This window comes from Apium graveolens, unplaced genomic scaffold (assembly GCF_009905375.1).
Source record: "Apium graveolens cultivar Ventura unplaced genomic scaffold, ASM990537v1 ctg8979, whole genome shotgun sequence".
In the NCBI taxonomy this organism is placed as follows: Eukaryota; Viridiplantae; Streptophyta; class Magnoliopsida; order Apiales; family Apiaceae; genus Apium; species Apium graveolens.
In genome coordinates, this window is record NW_027421631.1 from 116651 (window position 1) to 135687 (window position 19037).

At 32.1% G+C, this 19037-nt stretch overlaps 1 protein-coding gene across 1 annotated transcript; it reads right to left on the reverse strand.

Moving 5' to 3' along the window:
* Window positions 1-2166: 2166 nt before the first annotated feature.
* LOC141705514 (uncharacterized) lies at window positions 2167-3158 on the reverse strand. Its single transcript, XM_074508432.1, has 2 exons — window positions 2544-3158; window positions 2167-2397 (listed from the first exon to the last, which is right to left on the reverse strand). Exons 1-2 carry the CDS (start codon window positions 3156-3158, stop codon window positions 2167-2169), a joined length of 846 nt encoding a protein of 281 aa, XP_074364533.1.
* Between the last annotated feature and the right edge of the window lie 15879 nt (window positions 3159-19037).

The window sequence follows — 19037 nt, forward strand, 5'->3', positions numbered from 1 at the left end:
GTAGGTTGGTAATTTTGCTTCCTCAAGCATGGTCCTTACGGTTTCTATAAGAGTTATGTTCTTCATTTCTACAACTCCATTTTGTTGTGGAGTTCAAGGGGAAGAAATTTTTTTTGATTTCCTTTTGTTTACAGAATTCTTCCATAGTGTTGTTCTTGAATTCAGTTCCATTATCACTTCAAATTATTTTCATAATATGTGTTGATACTTTTTCCAATTGCTTCATATGATCAAGAAGAATGGATTGTGTCTTATCCTTTGTGTGCAGAAAAAAAACCTATGTGTATCTGGTGTACTCATCAACAATGACAAGTGCATACCTCTTCTTGGCTATATAAATTACATTAACTAGACTAGAAAAATCAATATATAATAAGTGAAATGGTTCAAGAATTGAGAATTTAGTCTTACTCTTAACTGATGATTTCCTTAGCTTGGTCTTCTTGCATGAATCACACAATCCATCAGAAATAAAACTGAATTGGGTAATCCTCTTACAAGATCTTTCTTCACAGGTTCATTAATATTGGTGAAGTTCAGTTGAGAATGTCTTATATTCCAATTTCAGTTGCCTTCCACAGTTAGTCTACATAACAAACAAATTATAGATCCATCACTATTTTTGGAAACCCTGGTTTTATATAAGTTACCATATCTGTAACCAATTATTGCAACATTGCCACTTTAATTGCTGATAATTTCAAAATGCTCATCATTAAAATTTACATAATAACCTCTGTCATATATTTCACTCACACTCATCAGGTTATATATAAGTCCTGCAACTAGAGCTACATTATCCTTTATTACATTCCCAAGTTTAATCTTTCCATATCCCAAAGTTTTTCCTAAGTTGACATCTCCATAAGAAACACTTGGATCGACATTCTCCTTAAACTCTAGTGGTAGGGCTTTATTTCCAGTCATATGTCTTGAGCATCCAATGACTAGAGTATTTTTCTGTTACCCTATAATTAGATAAACCATTAGTTAGAATTTTTAAGGACCCGACCTTTTTTGGATCCTTTGACAATATTAAATTAATTAACATTTGTAGCAGAAGTCTTCATATTAGAGTTTATGTTAACATTCTTAATATAAGGAGATACAAATACAAAAATAATTTTAATTTTATTCAAGGAGGATTTTAGTTTATAATAGTCATAATACAAATTGTGATACTCTTTACATGTGTAAATAGAGTGTTATGTACTTCCATAATGAAAACAAGGTTGTTGTAGTCTATATCTAACTATTCTGCTTCTAAACTCTGATTTAGGAGGAACAGTATTTAATCCCTTACTCTTCATGTAAACAACAGCAATATGATTAGTACTACCATAATTTAAACAAGCCTTTCTAAGTGCATTAGGAATTTGTTTGTATTTGTTATCCTTATTTACACTACCTTCCTATTCCTATTTTTCCTTGGCTATTTTCCTTGTTCTTCATTTTAATTTCTTTCAGCTTTTGATTAAACCTGTTCAGAGTCATTAAACCAATATTTACTGACTTGGCCTTACCCTGTTGAGAACTATCAGATTTTAAATTTGGCTTAGATGCTGATGTTGAACTCGTGTCACTTACTAATTTAAGTCCTTCAGTATTTATGTCCAACTTAACAGGTGTTAACTTAGTCTTCTTCTTTTTAACCTGTTTATCAGTATTTACTAGTTTAAGATTCGCATACCCGCTTTCTTTAACATCTTCACTACTAGGTTTATCTAGATTACCTAATTCTGACCCCCAATAGCCACTTTCAATTATTCTCTATGTTTTTATTCCTGAATTAGTCCAAAGTTTGATTATTTCCCTTTCTTTAACTAACTCATTCTCAAGATAAGCATGTTTTTCTAACAATTTATCTTTAACATAAACAACATCATCTCTTTCTTTTTGAATTTCTAGCATGAAAATTAACACAGCTTCTAGGAAATCATCTCTTTTCTTTAAGTCAGAATTCTCAATTCTGATCTTAGCACTTTTAAGGGTTTGTTCCCTATAACTAACATGCAAGCTTTTAAGAAATAATCTTAACTCATGGATATCATCAGTATCAAAAGATAGAGTTGTTTGAGGTATATTGGTCTCGAGAGCCTCAGATTCACTTTCAGCATTTTTTGTGAGAGCATAGTTAACACCCTCATCAAATTCTGAAGCATCATCCTAGTTCTTCTTCTTTGTGATCAAGTCAGCTGCAAAATTTCCAACTCCATCACAGTTGTAACACTTGATCTTGGAGTCAACTTTTCCAGATTTGGGCCCTTTATCATCATATTTTATGTAGTTCTTCTTATCAGTGTTTGAAGCACTAGAGCCTTTCCTGGAAAACCTCTTTCCTTTCTTGAAGTCCTTATAAGCCATCCTCTTAAAGATTTTCACCATTAAAGCAGCCATCTGCAAGATCTTCCCATCATCACAATGATCACTTTAAGAGTCGGTAGAGATATCAGAGTTCGATTCATCATCAATATATACTTGATGACTCGGTATCAAACTTTGCAATCATAGCATTTCCTCCTGAATGACTATTTCTGAAAAACCTTTCCCTTAGATCTTGACCCCTTTCTTTTGCTCTTTTGCTCCACCTCCAGTTCATGAATTTTCAGCATTCCATAGATCTCATCTAGGGGTGTATATTGAAGATCATAGTTGTCTCTTATGGACTTGACCTTCAAGTCCCACTTTTTGGGGAGTGCAAAAAGAAACTTCTTATTTGAGTCTTCTGCATCATACTCTTTGTCTACAAGTGACATATCATTCAACAATTTCTGAAACCTCTCATAGATCTCAGTCAGTAGCTCATCATCTTTTGAGTCAAAATACTCATACTCTTGTGTGAGTATAGTTTTTCTATTTTTCTTCATAGCAGTTGAGCCTTGATACTTAACCTCCAAGGTATCCCATATCTCCTTGGTAGTTTTACATCCAATGAGTCTATTGGATATAACACTATCCAAACTACAATGCAAAAGATGTCTATCCTTGGCATCTTTCATGATTGATGCTAGATCTTCAGCAGTGTAGTTCTTCTCTTCTTTATCAACCATCTTTTTAGGCTCACCCGTAACAGAAACATTCAGTTTCTTAGGGTTGTAAGGACCATCATAAATCCTTATCAGATATTCAAGATATGTAGCTAGTAGACACATAGCCATCTTTACTTTACCAATAGGATATAAATTCACTTTCAAAATCGGAACTCTGATGGTTTCATATATGATCATATTGTTGTTGATTTGATTTGTGACTAGTGCTGGTTGTGTTGTTAAGTTTCTTTTCTACCATGTTTTATTGTTTTATTGGATCTTAATCTATTTTTGTATCAACAACAAGCTCTGATACCAATTATCAGGCCTTTTAGTATACAATAGTGGGGGTGAATATAGTGTATAACAATCAAATTGAAATTAAATCTCAAAGATGAAGAACAGTCTTTATATTAATGAATAAAAATTGTTAATAAAACTCTCTCAAAGGATGAAAAAATATTTTTGAGAGCTGCTAGGTTGTAAGAATGATATATCAATATTCGAGACATATAATGTTAACTTTATCTATGCTTATATACTGTACAGTTACATAATCAATCTAGTTAATAAGATATACATGAATAAGGAAACCTAATACATATTCAACTGTTCATTGCTACAAATGTGACACCCTCAATCTCGGGGTTAGGAAATAAGGACTCACACACCTTTAACCTAATAATTAAATAAGCATAAACCCCGATTAACTACTAACAGGATAAACAGGATAAAGTATGAGACAAGATTATAACTACCAATCATAAAATATAACTTACAACCCCAAAATATTATTAAATAAACAATATCGATTCTGGCTGGAAACCGACAGATAACCCATTGTATCTTTAAACATTTCCTTCTAGGCGCGAGCTCACTCAAAAATACCACTACCTGCTCTGGCAACCGGAAGCCCTCAACACGATAGGGACCACCGGGTACGTTCTTACGAGCAGTGCGCCTAAGCCTGGCCATCTTCTTGCTTAACTGCCATGATTAGATTAAAACAAAACATATGAGTATAAAACTCAGCGTGTAACTGTAAAGCAGTTCTATGATATCAAATTACAATATACTTTACCGAACTCAGGGCATTCTACTTTATTTGTTCTAGGTGGCAGATTTGCAGCTTTTGGGTTAAGGAAAGGGTTTGAAGGAACAATACGGAGCTTTTAAGGAACAAGGCTCAACGTAGGATGAAGCCAACATTCATCACAAATCATTAAAGGATTAGGATAGATCTTTCAAAAGAGGAAAGCAACACTATTTCATTATACGGAATCAATCATATGATCAACAAATTTAAGAATCAGGGTTCTCAAGCTTTAAGCTTCACATTAACTTAATCAAATCTTTTCAAAACAATATAAACCATTACATTTTCAAGAATCAATTTACTAAACAGAAAGTTTCAGTTCGCTTTTAAATAATCATTTAGAACCCTTGATTGGATCACTTTATCTTTCCATTTCATTATAATACGGGTGACCAGCCTGTACCGACCTCCATCCGGTGTTTAAGGTACCAATCGGCATAATTTCAGCCTTAAGTTGGACTAGCCCCGCTAGCCTCTTACCATGACTGGAGTAGTCCCACTAGCCTCTTACGTCCCAATCCAATCCATCAGGAATTCATTTGGAAAACCTTGAGTTGGAAAAAAAACAAATAGGTTTTCAAAAACAAGTTCAGGGAGTGATTCAAGGATAAACAAAGAACAATTCTTAAGAATTCTGAATCAAGGATAACAAGGCCTTTAAGTTAAAAGGATCAACATCTGTCTAAGGATCAATAGGGTGATCAGAAAATAAAGTATCATTAAATAGGGTTCACAAGGATAATCATAGGTTCAATACGATCCATGGCTTAATAAGTAACTTGAACAGAAAGGACATATTATCAAAGGGTTGAATCAGTAAGCTTATCAATAACAGTTTATCAAGATCAAAGGCAAGGTATCTCAAATCAATATCAGGGTTTCACAAGTTAAATAGTTCAATACTCTACATGGTATGAACAACATTTTCTTTATAATCATTTACACAAGTAATCAGAGTTACTTGCCTGAATTTGCTTTCCTGAAGGTTGAACTACTGCCACCTAGTATATCATTTCCTTTCCTAGCCTGAATGCCCTCACGCTCCGAATCTATAATAAAACCAAAACCTTAATCAGTTTCTCAACTCTCGTTCCCAGAACGATCACTCAATACGATAACTCGATTATATCCTTGACTCGGGTATACGAATATAGCTTATACACATAAGCACATAGCACATTCTTTACTCATAGCCTTATATCACTTTGCAAATACTCGCTAATCTTGACTAATTTCCCAGATCAAATATTTATAACTCGTACAAACACACAATGACATGCACGACTATTACTTATAGCTTTTAACCTTAATTAACTCAATTTACTTTTCTTTTATCCATAATTCGAACCAAAAATATAATCCAACAAGCAAAATTCAAAGATTTTCACACATAAACACTCAATCATTCTATCATCTACCAAAAATCATATTTTCGACTTTGAATTTCTTTGGCCTATTCGGCCTTAACCACAAACATAATCAAACCAAAATATACATTAACAACTCCTCTTTTAAGTCAACATGCAATCTTATTACTTTCTAGTTAAACCTTAATCATACCAAAAATCAAGTCACAAAAATAAATTTCTTCTTTTTATTAACACAAGATCGAACCATAACCTTCACCATGCATTCCCAAATTTCGCATCTAAACAAATGTACAAGTCCAATTATCATAGAATCTTAGTTAGCATACTTTATTCACAAAAGAACTTAGCCCTTTTTGATACATGCAAACATTAAGAAATTTTATCACTAAATCTTTACTGATTTCCAAGAATAAACATTAACGAGTCATGATCATTACTAAAAATCATTTTTGATCTTTTAAAACCAAGATCCCATTCGGATTTTTCAAAAAAAACAACACATGCAAATGATCTTCTTAATCCTTAATTCACAAATCAACCCATAATCATATATCAAATCAACAACTCATTCATTTTAGTAAAAATCAACTTGGTTTTCTAAAAATGGCAAGGGCCATTCGGCCTTCCTCAAAAAAACACACATGCAAACTCAACTTCTAAACTTTTGCATCTTTAATCCTACTAATCTCTTAACATCAAACTAAATTATCATTACAACCAACAAGAATCAATTTATCAACTTATAATCCACAAAATCATTCGGCCTTTTTATCAAAATACCATATACAAACACAAATATTTGATTGAAAGATTCTAGAGCTCAGTTTTTAACATCATGGCTCACCACCGGTTCACCGAAGTTCATCACCGGTGGCGGTGGCATCTCGGTGGTGCCCCCATTCGGGGGTTTCTAACCATCAACCACCCATTTGCACAAGTAAAGCACACATGCAAACACATATCCTCATTCAAAACATAACCCTTTTGTTTCATGAAAACGGAACTCAAAAACCACCAAACCCAACTTTGATTTTTCTCAAGAACTTGAAAAATAGCTACATGCATGAATGAATACAAGTAGATATCTCTATTTCTCACACAATCAAGGTTCTCTACCCGAAAATGAATGAAGAACAAGTGAGATAGAGTGAAGAGAGAGAGTGTACCAAGAGAGAGAGAGAGAAAATTTGAGAGAGAGAGAGGAAGAAATGAGAGAAAAAAGAGAAAGAAGGGAGGGCTCGGAATAAAAAAGAAAGAAGAAGGAGGTGGGGTGGGGTGGTTTTATATTACCAAGGGAGGGTAATATAGTAATTAGGTTATTCTATGTTTTGATTCTCTTTTTATTCTTAAAAGAAAATAGAGTTGATCTGCAAATACTTCTCTCGGAAAGATGAATTTGTTTTGAATAAAAATCTTTCCCATGTAGATCTCGAAATTATCTTTCCAACCATTACTCATAATAGATTTTCGAGCTTACGGTTGATTTTATATGATTTTTACAAGTTTGTGCTACTAATAACACTTTTCCATATAAAAATCAATTTAAAATGCAACGATCACCAAATAAATCCGTCCATCATTTTTAGAAAGTCTACAGTATGAAGATAACAAAACAATTCCCATGTTTTTATCTTACTCAGATAATTTTATAAAAATGCGCGAAGGTTAAATAAACCTTTATTTAAATCATATAATTCCATTAAATTCATAAAAATGTCACACAGCACATAGTCATGCACACAGACAAGCAATCACACATATACAATCACATAACGACTCAGGTCTGATCACAGAATTTATTCTTCTTTAATCTTTATACTTTTTCTACGCGTACCTGATCACGTTCAGCCTGACGGCCCGACGCACAGCGTTTCAATTACGCTTCTCATTATCATTATTGATCAACACGTCATTTAGGACGATACACTTTATTTTCACATTGATTTCATTCAATCACACATAATTCACATTTTATATTATTTAACTCCTTATTGGGACGGGTTCCGTTCTACCTGACGGCCCGACGACACAGCTTAACTCCTAGGGTGACTCTTTAAATTGGAATGTTTTTATTTACGCTCCTATATACTAATATGCAGAAAAGACAATTAATCAGCACTTAGTCACATAATTATAATCACGTCACATAAAGCATACTTTATTCACTTAATTACATCGCAAAATTCTCAGTCATCACAACAAATAAGTAAAGTCTTACGCTAACATATCTCTCCAAAAACATAGCTCATGATATGTTTAACATGTTTAATTAGGTGTAATTTAGTTATTAAATAATTTATTTATAGCATTTTATGTAAATAATCAACACATAAACATCTATTTTTTAACTAAAATCGATGTCTAATCGAGTATAGACATCGGGTATTCACCGATGTCTAGAATAGACATCACCGACATCAACATCGGTTGGGAAATAGCATAGACATCGGCCAAAATGTGATATCTATGGACTTTTTTCTTGTAGTGACATCCTGATCAGCTTGAAGTTAAAAATGCTATGCTCAGTGCCATCTTTTCTAAATATGGTATTTCATATCCGTAATTAGTCCAGCAAGCAACTAACAAAATTTCAAAAAAATACGGTAAAGGTACATTTTCTCATTAAAGCTTACGTCTTGTGATCTGCATAAATAAAAATGGTGAGTGCATTTGTTCCTTCAATTATTCCTTAAAATTTTTAGTTCTATCCGAAGAACAAGAGAAAAAAATATATGTTCATGTAATATCTATAATATCTGCTAAAAATAAATATTTAGAGCATCTACATGTAAAAATATGCTGAAAACAGCAAGAGAAAGCTGTTAAAATCTATCGAAAAATTGCTGCATAAATATATTTAAACCCTGCTAAAATAAGAAAAAATTGCAGCATAAACATGTAAAAATCTGCTAAAAATAGTAGCAGAAAATAGTTAAAATCTGCTAAAAAACTGTTGTATAAATACATTTAAAATCTGCTGAAAAATCTAAAAAACTGCAGGAAAAACATGTTCAAAACTGTTTAAAAATTGTACCAGAAACTGCTTAATAGTGTACGCAAAACATGTAAGAAACTAATATATGTCATAAGCTGAAACAATTTAAAATGTTGCAGCAAAATTTGCTCATAAAACATGTAATAGTCTAAAAGTATAAGGATAAATACATACTCGTTCGAGAATAAGATTCAAAGTATGAGTTGTACAAGATATCCAAAATATGATAGGTTTTTTTTTGCCTTTATTAGTTTGGTAATAAACATGTTATTTGTATCGTTGTGGGTAACTACTTGAATAGTGGTTTTTGCTCCAATTTCATTGATACACTTATCCATATATTCAAATATATATCTTCATGTGTGTAATTAACTTGAACTTTCAATAGATGATATAAAGCTAGTGCGAAGTTTACAATTCACACTTCATGTTCATATTATTTCATAAGGCCTTCCTTAACTGATATTTACTAGGTGACATGTATTGCGGGCCAAATCTACAAATTTAGGAAATCCATAATTATTAGTGGTATTAAATGGTAGACCAGATTTCTACACCCAACGAGCTAAGTACACCGGTTCTTTCCTTGAACATTGAATCATTAATATTATGTTGTCTCTTCACTTTATGCAATGCAATAGTCGAATCTTTAGACCCTATTAGTCTTGTATATTCATCCAAAGTTCTGATTCATCGAAAGGTCCGAGTAAATGTGGCTTTTTGCAATAGGTTCCACATCAATTATCTCTACATCATATCCTATGACTTCATCTCTAAATTCTTGAATATGCTTCTTTATATTCTCTTTTTTTTCTTTTGGTCACATCTAAAGTTGTCTTGTATATATCATTCCAAAAGTGTATTTTCATTGCAAGATTCCATATTTTCTCTAATGCGAGCAATATGTTGTTTCAATAGATTAATACCTTTGTAAAATTCACTGCCACACAAATTACACCTTCCTTTATTTGTTTTATCAGGGACCATTGTTCCAGATACCCCGACAACATCAATAACATTGCTATTAGAATTTGTTGCATCTATAGTTTTTATAAACATTGAATTTGATGCTACGGGTGAACTAACATTTGTAAGTGTTTCCATTATATATAGTATATCACAAACAAAAAAAATAGAATAAGAGCAATAAATAACACATATAACAAAAACCTAAATCATATTTTGAAGAGTCCAATACAAATACAGTCATAAACATCAAGATTCAAAGATACAAATGCAGCACTAGTACCAACTAAGGAATTCATAAGTAGTTAATATACATTACGAGGAGATATTGAATTATATATATTAAAATTCCAATTAAAATATTGAATCTTTGATTTTGTGAGGGCTTCAATCATGAATCAAGATATTAAATATTTGATTTTTAATTTCTAAAAAAAGAGATTAAAGAAGAAAATAACGAGTAAAGTAAAGAGTGTATAGATTACAGAAGAAGCACTAAGAAGCACTGATTAACATTTCAAGAGTTCAGCCAGAGTAAGAGTCTTGACTTAAATTACTCGGAGTCGAACTGAGTTTTGACCGAGTTTTAGTATAATCAAGTTTCTACCCGAGTCACTAGGCCGAGTTGATAATTTTTACAACACTGTTATTTATATATTTTATTGCACTTCAGTTAACATATATAAGAACACCATATATTATCAATAGAAATCCAAATGCAACCATTATTATAAATTCGGCCACGTCACTTTGTCTATATTTTTAATAGAAGTGCAAATGATACCAATAGTGTAACTTCGTATATTCGCTAGCTTTTATTCTTGATAAAATAAATAGCTTACACCTCAATCTAATTCTAAGGTCAGATTTAAAAAATAATAATAATAATACTTTGGTCATGTATACAAACTATAACAGAATTACATAAAATAAGATTCCTTCATTGAACATTACTGAACACTTGATCGTATATTTATGAAACTACACACAAAGATATCTCTTTAATTCTCTTATGTACTCACCAAGTCATATGTAAAGAGTACATAAATGTTGTTATTGTACTGTCTTGAATATATATAAATGAATTTACTAAGAGGATGCCATTTTTTTAAGTTAGCTATAGGATGGTAATATAACTTTATTTTCCCTTATCCTTTTAAAGAGATTTATCAATCTGGATTTTTCGCTATGGATGATTGTACATTAATTTGGTCGGGCCAAAAAATTCAAAAGTCACTTAACTAGAAATTTTGAAATATGGTCAAGTGTACTAATCAGTTATCCATTATCATAATTGTTCTAGCTTTTGTGGCTATCAAGACTCTCACATTGAAAATTAAGTATTTGTCTCCTCCAAAGACAATTCCAGAAATCATGAACATAATAATGATACGATAAAATATTTCATATATATTACTCTATTATTTTTCCTCTTATAGATTACTATATTTGTTTTGTCTTTTGTGTCTAGTAAATATAAATAATTGCATGAAGACTTCTATAATGATCTTTAGATACTTAATATCCCTAAACCTATATACGGGTTCTACAAATCTCTGTAACACCCCTTTCTTTAAAATAAAAAAAAATATTACTTATAATCCATAAACATGCAAACATATAAATAACATATTTCTAAATAATAATTAAACACTCTAAAAATATTTAAAATAATATTAAATCTCCAAATTTTCTAAACCAATAATATAAATGGTGAAATCTCTAAATAAATAATTAAGTCTAGATAATTATGAAGTCCAAAATTCTAATCAATGAAATGGGGTAGCTCTTAATCACACATTCCTAAATCGCCATAAGCAACCGTTAGAAAAAAATACTGTAATGAGTCGAACGCCTTGTACGGATTTGGAATACCATTTGTAAAACAGAAAATTTTAAATGAGTATTTCATAGTTTATAATAAAACAATAATTTTAAAATAAAGTATGGGTAAAATAACGAGGGGCTAGGATATTTCATATTGAGATCAGAAAATATATAAATACACACACATCATAGGGTACCTAATGCGTGCGAACAAAATGGATGACGTGTATGGCATATACAATATCACCGTAAATGTAACAGCCCAGTCCCACATCGAGGAGATTTGGAACTTCTGTTCAGTTTTTAAAGCAAAGTACTACTACTATGTGCACCAACAAATCATGATCTTTTGGGGGCCTGTGGTGGGCTAGTCGTTACCCAAGTTGGCTACACTCGAGACAGTATGCTTCGGTTTATTTCAGACTAGGAATCGGGACTTGTCCTAGTTTTCGAAAAATGCTCTGGATTTTACCTGGGTTGTCACATATGGTATCAGAGCGGACTCTCGAAAGCTTGATGCGTCAAGTTACCGGAAGTGGGGACACGAAGGCTCGTGGTATTATCCCACAATGGCTAGAGGCCCGGACGTGGGGACACGAAACCAGCCGATATTATCCCACAATAACTAGAGAGGTACGATCTTGGTCTTATGGGCTATCTTTTCAGGTCTGACGAGGACATCAGGAGTTTAAGTGGCAGAGTTTGTAACACCCCAATCCCACGTCGAGGAGATTTGAGACTTCTGTTCAGTTTATAAGGCAAAGTACTACTACTATGTGCACCAACAAATCATGATCTTTTGGGGGCCTGTGGTGGGCTAGTTGTTACCCAAGTTGGCTGCACTCGGGACAGTATGCTTCGGTTTATTTCGGACTCGGAATCGGGACTTGACCCGGTTTTCGAAAAATGCTCGAGATTTGACCCGGGTTGTCACAGTAAATTAAATCAAAAATCAAATTTTGGGTGCCCCCACGTATCCTGAACAATTATCAAATGACCAAAAGTTCCTCCCAAGAGCTAACAGACTGTCACGGAAGTGTCATGTCACTAATGTCGCAATGACATGGCTCTACTCGGTATACCCTATATGGTCCAAATAAAATAATTTTGCAAACTTTAAGAATCACTTGATTCAGATATTCTAAACAGATATGTAGAACGAATAATTTTTAGAATCACTAAAATAAATATTGGAATATTCCAAAACAGAATTGAAATATTCAGGAATGAAATTAAAATAAAAAATCTAGTATTTTGAAGCACGGTATCTAGTTAATGCATATAATTGCATGAAGACTACTATAATGATATTTAGATACTTAATATCCCAAACCCTTTTAGAGCATAATAATCACATCAGTCTCTTCTAACCATTTTAGTGTTATTACACTTTGGTGACGATAAAAAATTAACATTTTACTTGTATAATATTAATGATAATATATGATATACACGTATGTTGAACTAAAACTTCTAGCTTTTATCTTTTTTAAGGTAAGTTGGTACGTTCTTCCCTTTTTGGGCATGGATAACAATTTTTGAATTGTTTGAAAAAAATAACTAGTGAATACTTACACAAAAGATTAAAGTATCATAATTAGTAAAAATATTGAATATTCAAATTAAATTTCAAAATTTAAAAATTAAAATTCAAGCGTATTAATCAGATTTTGATAATTTCCTAAAATCTTATATTGTGTAGTGAATTAAGATTTCAACAACCATTAATATGGAAATTTAAGTGATCTTCATAAATATGTGATTTTATTCTTTGAATTTATATAGATAGAATTTATGTATGATCTTATATATACTGGAATAAAAAAATTTAGAAACACACACATTCGGACCACCACTGAAAACCTAATTTTGTTTATTGAGAGACACTACCTCTGTTTGAAGCACACAAGTAACCTCAAAAGAAAATGGCTATTTTTCACTTGCTACATGTTTGTCTTTTGAGTGCTATCATTAGTGGTGTCGATTTCAATAGTATGATAAATGTTATTGAAATCCTGCAAACTGAAATATACTCAAGGTATTAATGTTTATACTTTAAATCATTGATGATTTTATACATAGTCACATTTGACATTTTGTAAAAAATAAAATTATTTAAATCACTTTTTTGTTTCATATTTTAAAATTTTAAAACCCTGCACCCATTAAATCAGAAAAGTCTCAAATTTATTGAAATAATATCATATTATATATCACTACAAATTCATACCCATGATGTCTTGTCTATGGACATTTTTGGTTATTTGAGAGGTTCAAGTTCACGAATCTAGTCTGTCAATTTCTAGTCATGTCATATGACAATCCAAGCATCAATGAATTGAGTGGGCGGTGGAATGAGTTCCACATCTAGGGAAGAGGGGAGAAGGGTGTGGTATTTGATGAATAGATGGAACTACATGACGAAGTAGATGCGCGATCGTGTTTGGTTGGCAGGCTTATTTTTCAAAGGCTCATGGATTTTGAAGTTGTAACGAACGTGATGGCAGCACTCTGGCGGCCCAGAAATGTTATGGTTCATTGGTTCATAGAAAAGTGGACGTTCACTGGTACATTGATATTTATTTCAATTCTTCTGTCTATTAAACATTCAGAGACCTATCGAATGATCTCCATTAACATCAAGCTTGAAGTTGCATTAATATCGATAGTCTCCATCGACGTTTGACAACATCCATTTAATTAGTGAGAGACTCCAACAAGATAAGAATATCGCGACTTTAACTTTGAATACTATAGAAATATGGGTACAAGTCTACTATTTAAAGTTGGGGTTATGTTTGAGAAGGCGTTTGAAGTTGCAAATATTTAGAGTAAATAAAATACAACTTGAAGAATCTCCTGAGATTTGGATAGAATCCGTTCAATCCTTACTAAAATCTCTCATCAAGCTTCGCTATCTCTTATATACACAAAATATGATAAAACCCTCATAGTTATGTATATATCAAAATGGGCTATTATAAGTGATTTATAAGGTGTATGCAAGTGTTACAAGCCCAACTAAAAGCCATCAAAATTATGTTTCCATTCAGATTTCAAGTCCTTGAGATATGGATAAAGGCCTTGAGTTTCCCCTTGTGAAAGCCTTAAGATGTTAAGTATAGGTCTTGCGACGCACATTCTTTGTGTAAAGGTCTTGAGATTATAGTCAAGGCCTTTAGTTTTCTAAGTGAAACTTTAAAATATTTTTCTTTTCTCTACATCAAAGAATTCTTTCTTCATGGTTTATGTTCACTAGTAGTTAAACACCACAATCATCAACATCTCCCATTAAGTATTCATTTACCACTAATTGAAACATATATATAAGTAGTAACCTCTCACGTGTACACTTAATATGGATTCGGAATTATTAGTGAAATTTGCTATACTTTGGTGCCTTCTCATCACAAACTTCTTGCTATTTTGATTTTTATAGCTAATGATTTATACTCTCCAATGTACCAAGTAGCAAGCACGACCCAAAATAAATGGATGACTTTCATGACCAACTCTTAACTATTTTCATTTTTGAAAGTACGTTTCATTTTCCATCGACTAACATAATACTCTTGGAAGAAGTTTGCATAATCATCGAACTCTGTAAGAAGTTATTGCAGTTACAATTGTATATCTCCCTTGTGGAAGAAAAAAATTTGACTTGTATCTCACTCATTAATAGTTTGTCTCTAGTAAATATGTTTAAATTCATTACTCTTTAAGAAGTAAAAGTAAGACATAGCAATGTAATTTGAAACCTAATTTTTGTTAATCATTATCTACCGAATAATATTCCTTGGATGTCCTATTCTATTATTTATTTCAAGAAGAAGCAGATAAAATTCCTTTTCTTCATCTTTTATCCAAAATTATATTGCTATAAGTTTACTGTCTATGTAGATACTTGTGATCATTATAGTACAAATACAATATACCTTACTACGGTTAAACTAACAAAAGCTCTTTAACATTTTTTATCAAGATTGTAAAAAGCGGAACTCGGGATAATTTGGAATGAGTACTCGGGTTGCAACTCGTATATGATTTTTGAAATTATTTTTTATATATTAAATATATTTCCTTTAAATTTTATTATAAATGTGCTAAAAGTTGAAATTTAATTAAAAAAATATCATTTTTTGTTATATTACTAGCCATATTAAAGTTAAATAAATCATCTGCTTGATAATTTTCTGTAGTTTAATCAAAAATAAGTTCTAACATTTGGTCATATTTTTCTAATCTGTAATCACTGTTCACTGACCGGTGATCATACATTACAAAAAAAGAAGAAAATGTTGACCAGTGACCACTGGTGCTTCCATACTTCCAATTTACCATTCATCAAATTAATATTCTCTTCTTGAATGAAAACATCATCATCATCTTCACCTTTAGACTCAGAATCTTCTTTATGCAATTATCTAATGTCCTTTTACTACCCGTGGCACTACACTATCATCTTCTAATGTTATTGTTAAATCATCATAGCTCCTCATCATCCTCGCCTTTCAAAATCCATCCTTGAGGTTTACTTGATTTCTTATTTGCAAGTTTTGTATGAAATTTTACGTAGGCCATATTATTCAATCTCTCAGCATCCAATCTATTCCCTTTTTTTATATGGCCCTACAAAAAAGATCAAGTGTAATATTATTAGAGTATAAAATATACAACATTAATAATCAATAATGATTATTGCACAAGTAAAACTTATATAAATGATTACTTACCCTCTTAAAAAGGGCTCCAATTTCTTTCACACACTACAAGAATAATGTCAATAGATATCACACATTAGAAATCGGTTAACTTTGCCACTGATGTTAAAAGAAGTATTGACATCACCCCGTGTTTTTGTGATGTCTTTGTTCTTTGTAGACATAGGTTATAATTAAACCGATGTCTAAAATTCACCAAATAAAATAATTTTGCGCCCACCTTTTATTTCCCCCTGAGTCAAATTTTCATTCAGTTTTAATTTTAAATTCCCCCCTAATCCTAAAATTCTCCCCCTTAACCAAATTTTGGTTCCCCCAAATCAATCTTCAGACACAAAATCAAACCTCTCTCTCCCGATCGAACCTCTCTCCCCTCATAATCTCTCTGAACTCCGGACATCATCTCACCATCACAATCTCTCGAACCTCTCTCTCTCGAACTGGAACCTCTATCTCTCTCTCTGAACCTCTCTCCGCTCTCAATCTCTCCATTAAGCCTCTTTCAGTTAACCTCTCTACTTCGGTAAGTGTTGTATCTACTTGAATCGAACTGGTCTTCTCTGCATGAAGACCGGTTTTAAAAGTTGAGGATTTTTGAATTGAAAACCCTAATTTTGTAAATTGGGGTTTTTTTCTTATTCGAAACCCTTATTTTTTTATTGTATACAGGACCTAAGTGTTGTGTCTAAACTTGTTGCTAATACTTTTCTTCTTGTTGTATACAGGACCTAATATGAGAAAAAGATTTAAAGCTTTATGTAATTTGGGTGTTTTTGGTTGTTCATTTGTATTTTTGTTTGGTTTTTTTTATTTTTGTAAATTGTGTAAAGTTAACGATCCTTTCATCTCTACTGATTACATTGTATTTTTTAACTTTAATCCTCAATTTTTTGCTTTAGTTGTGATTTGTGATTTGATTTAGTGTTGTTTATCTAATTTTTCTCGTTATAAATGCTGATCTATTATTTTATTACGGGTATAATTAGGTTTTAAATATTTTGATTTGGTGTTTGGTGGTTGTTATAGATTTATCCCCTTTATTTCATAGACAAGTTATCGAAATTAAGTTGTTTGTATGCACGCTATGCCCAGGTACGAGAGGCTTATGACAGTGTTACTATATAGTTATTGTAAGTTTCTATATGTTCTAGGGTGGATGATTTTCATTTTTACTTATAAAACTGCATAATGGAACTTTAGTAGAAACTAATAAAATGCCTTGTCACTTGAAAGTCTTTCAACACAAGTTTACTCTAATTGTTAAAATTGTCTTTAACTTGCAAGTTACTTATAGACGGTTATCGTTGTTATAAGGCTGTATCGGAACTTAAATGCAAGATTGAATGATTATAATAGACATTAATTTTAACGATTGTGTTCTGGTCAAATCTCGGTCAATTGGAAATTGATTGTGTATGTTCACAAGTTGATGTTAGTTTTGCAAGTTAACAACTAAGATTGATCTTCCTTGTTTGCTTTTGCGAAAGTGAAACTGATTATTATTTGTTATTTATTGTTTGTCGTAGACATATATGTTCAAGTATGACAGTGTCCATGATTCCTGGAAGTATTATGAACTCAAATTTAAGGATGAGAAGACCCTTTTATTTGGTAAGAAACCTGTTGCTGTCTTTGGTTCAAGGTATGGGTTAAATGATATAATGCTCACAATATTTTTGTTAGCCGTACATATCAGTTCTTTTTAGGTATGTTTTTATGTATTGACATGAGTATTTTCTGTGGGAAAAGTGTTTTGTACTGGGGAATAGTTTATCCTAGTTAGTACGCAAGTAGCTGATATCCTTTGTGTAAGTTCCACTATTTTTGGATCAGTGATTTTTTTATTTTATTTCTAGACGCGGTGCTTTAATAATACGCTGACTTTGTGTACTTCTGGGTTCTGAAAGAGTTTACCGTGAACTGTCCACAATACTCGAGGGTGAATCTGACCTAGATTTCAAGTTGCGAAATGAAAAATCTATAAATTGTCATAGCTATTCGGTGTAATATATACATTAATATGTTATAACTTTTTTGTCCAGTGCTCCAATTTCATTAGCTATGGTGTATATGGTTTTAAACTAAATAAAGTTATGGTAACAATCAGGCAAACCAAACACCACATTACTTTGATAATATTCCGTGTGAATTTACCTCCCCTCTACCCAAATATAAACAAATGTAATGGTGTATATTAGAAGGTTTCGGGGTTAATGTCTTAGTGACACAGTTTGGCATTTTTAATTTATATTACAGGGTTTGAATTTTATTTTACTTACTTCAACCGAATTATCACACCTTCGAGATATACTCAAAATATCCTTGGTCAATGCAGCTAGAAATGATTATTTTATTGCTTTGACCAATCACTCCACATACACGGTACTGATGCTCTATGTTATTGGCATTGATATGCTTATCTACAGACTTACCATCATGCAAGTTCTGTCATCCAGTCTCTGGTTGAAGAGTATATAAATGTTAAGTTTTTGGTTCAATTGGACAAATGCGGTATTGATACTCTTCGTTTTGGCCAGCATTATTGCGCTGGTATTTTATTTACATGTTATTAATGTCTGATGATTATTTCAGGAGCTTTGTATTAGGCACAAATCCACAGCGGCTGAATTTCTCTCTAAGAACTATGGGACATGTGGTATGATTCACCAGTATATATACTTAATTCAATCAGCACGGAAAATGAGACTTTGTGGGTGATAGCAAGTGAGCTTGCGGGTTGTCTTTTCTTTCATTTATTTCATTTTTGTGGCTCAGCACTACATGTTTGATTTGTGAGACCAAACCTTTTAAGCATGGGCTGTATTGTGAAACCAGGGAAGTTGTTTACTCAATTGCTCTTTGAACTACCTTACTACAAGTTACCTTTGGAACCATGTAACTTCATAATACATTAAGCTAGTTCGTATTTAAGCAGGCTCTCAGCAAGATGTTTGATTGATTATGAAATGAATATAATATGCAGCATCCATCTTTACTTGTGGTCGAACTTAAATTTTTCAGGTCAAGCATCTT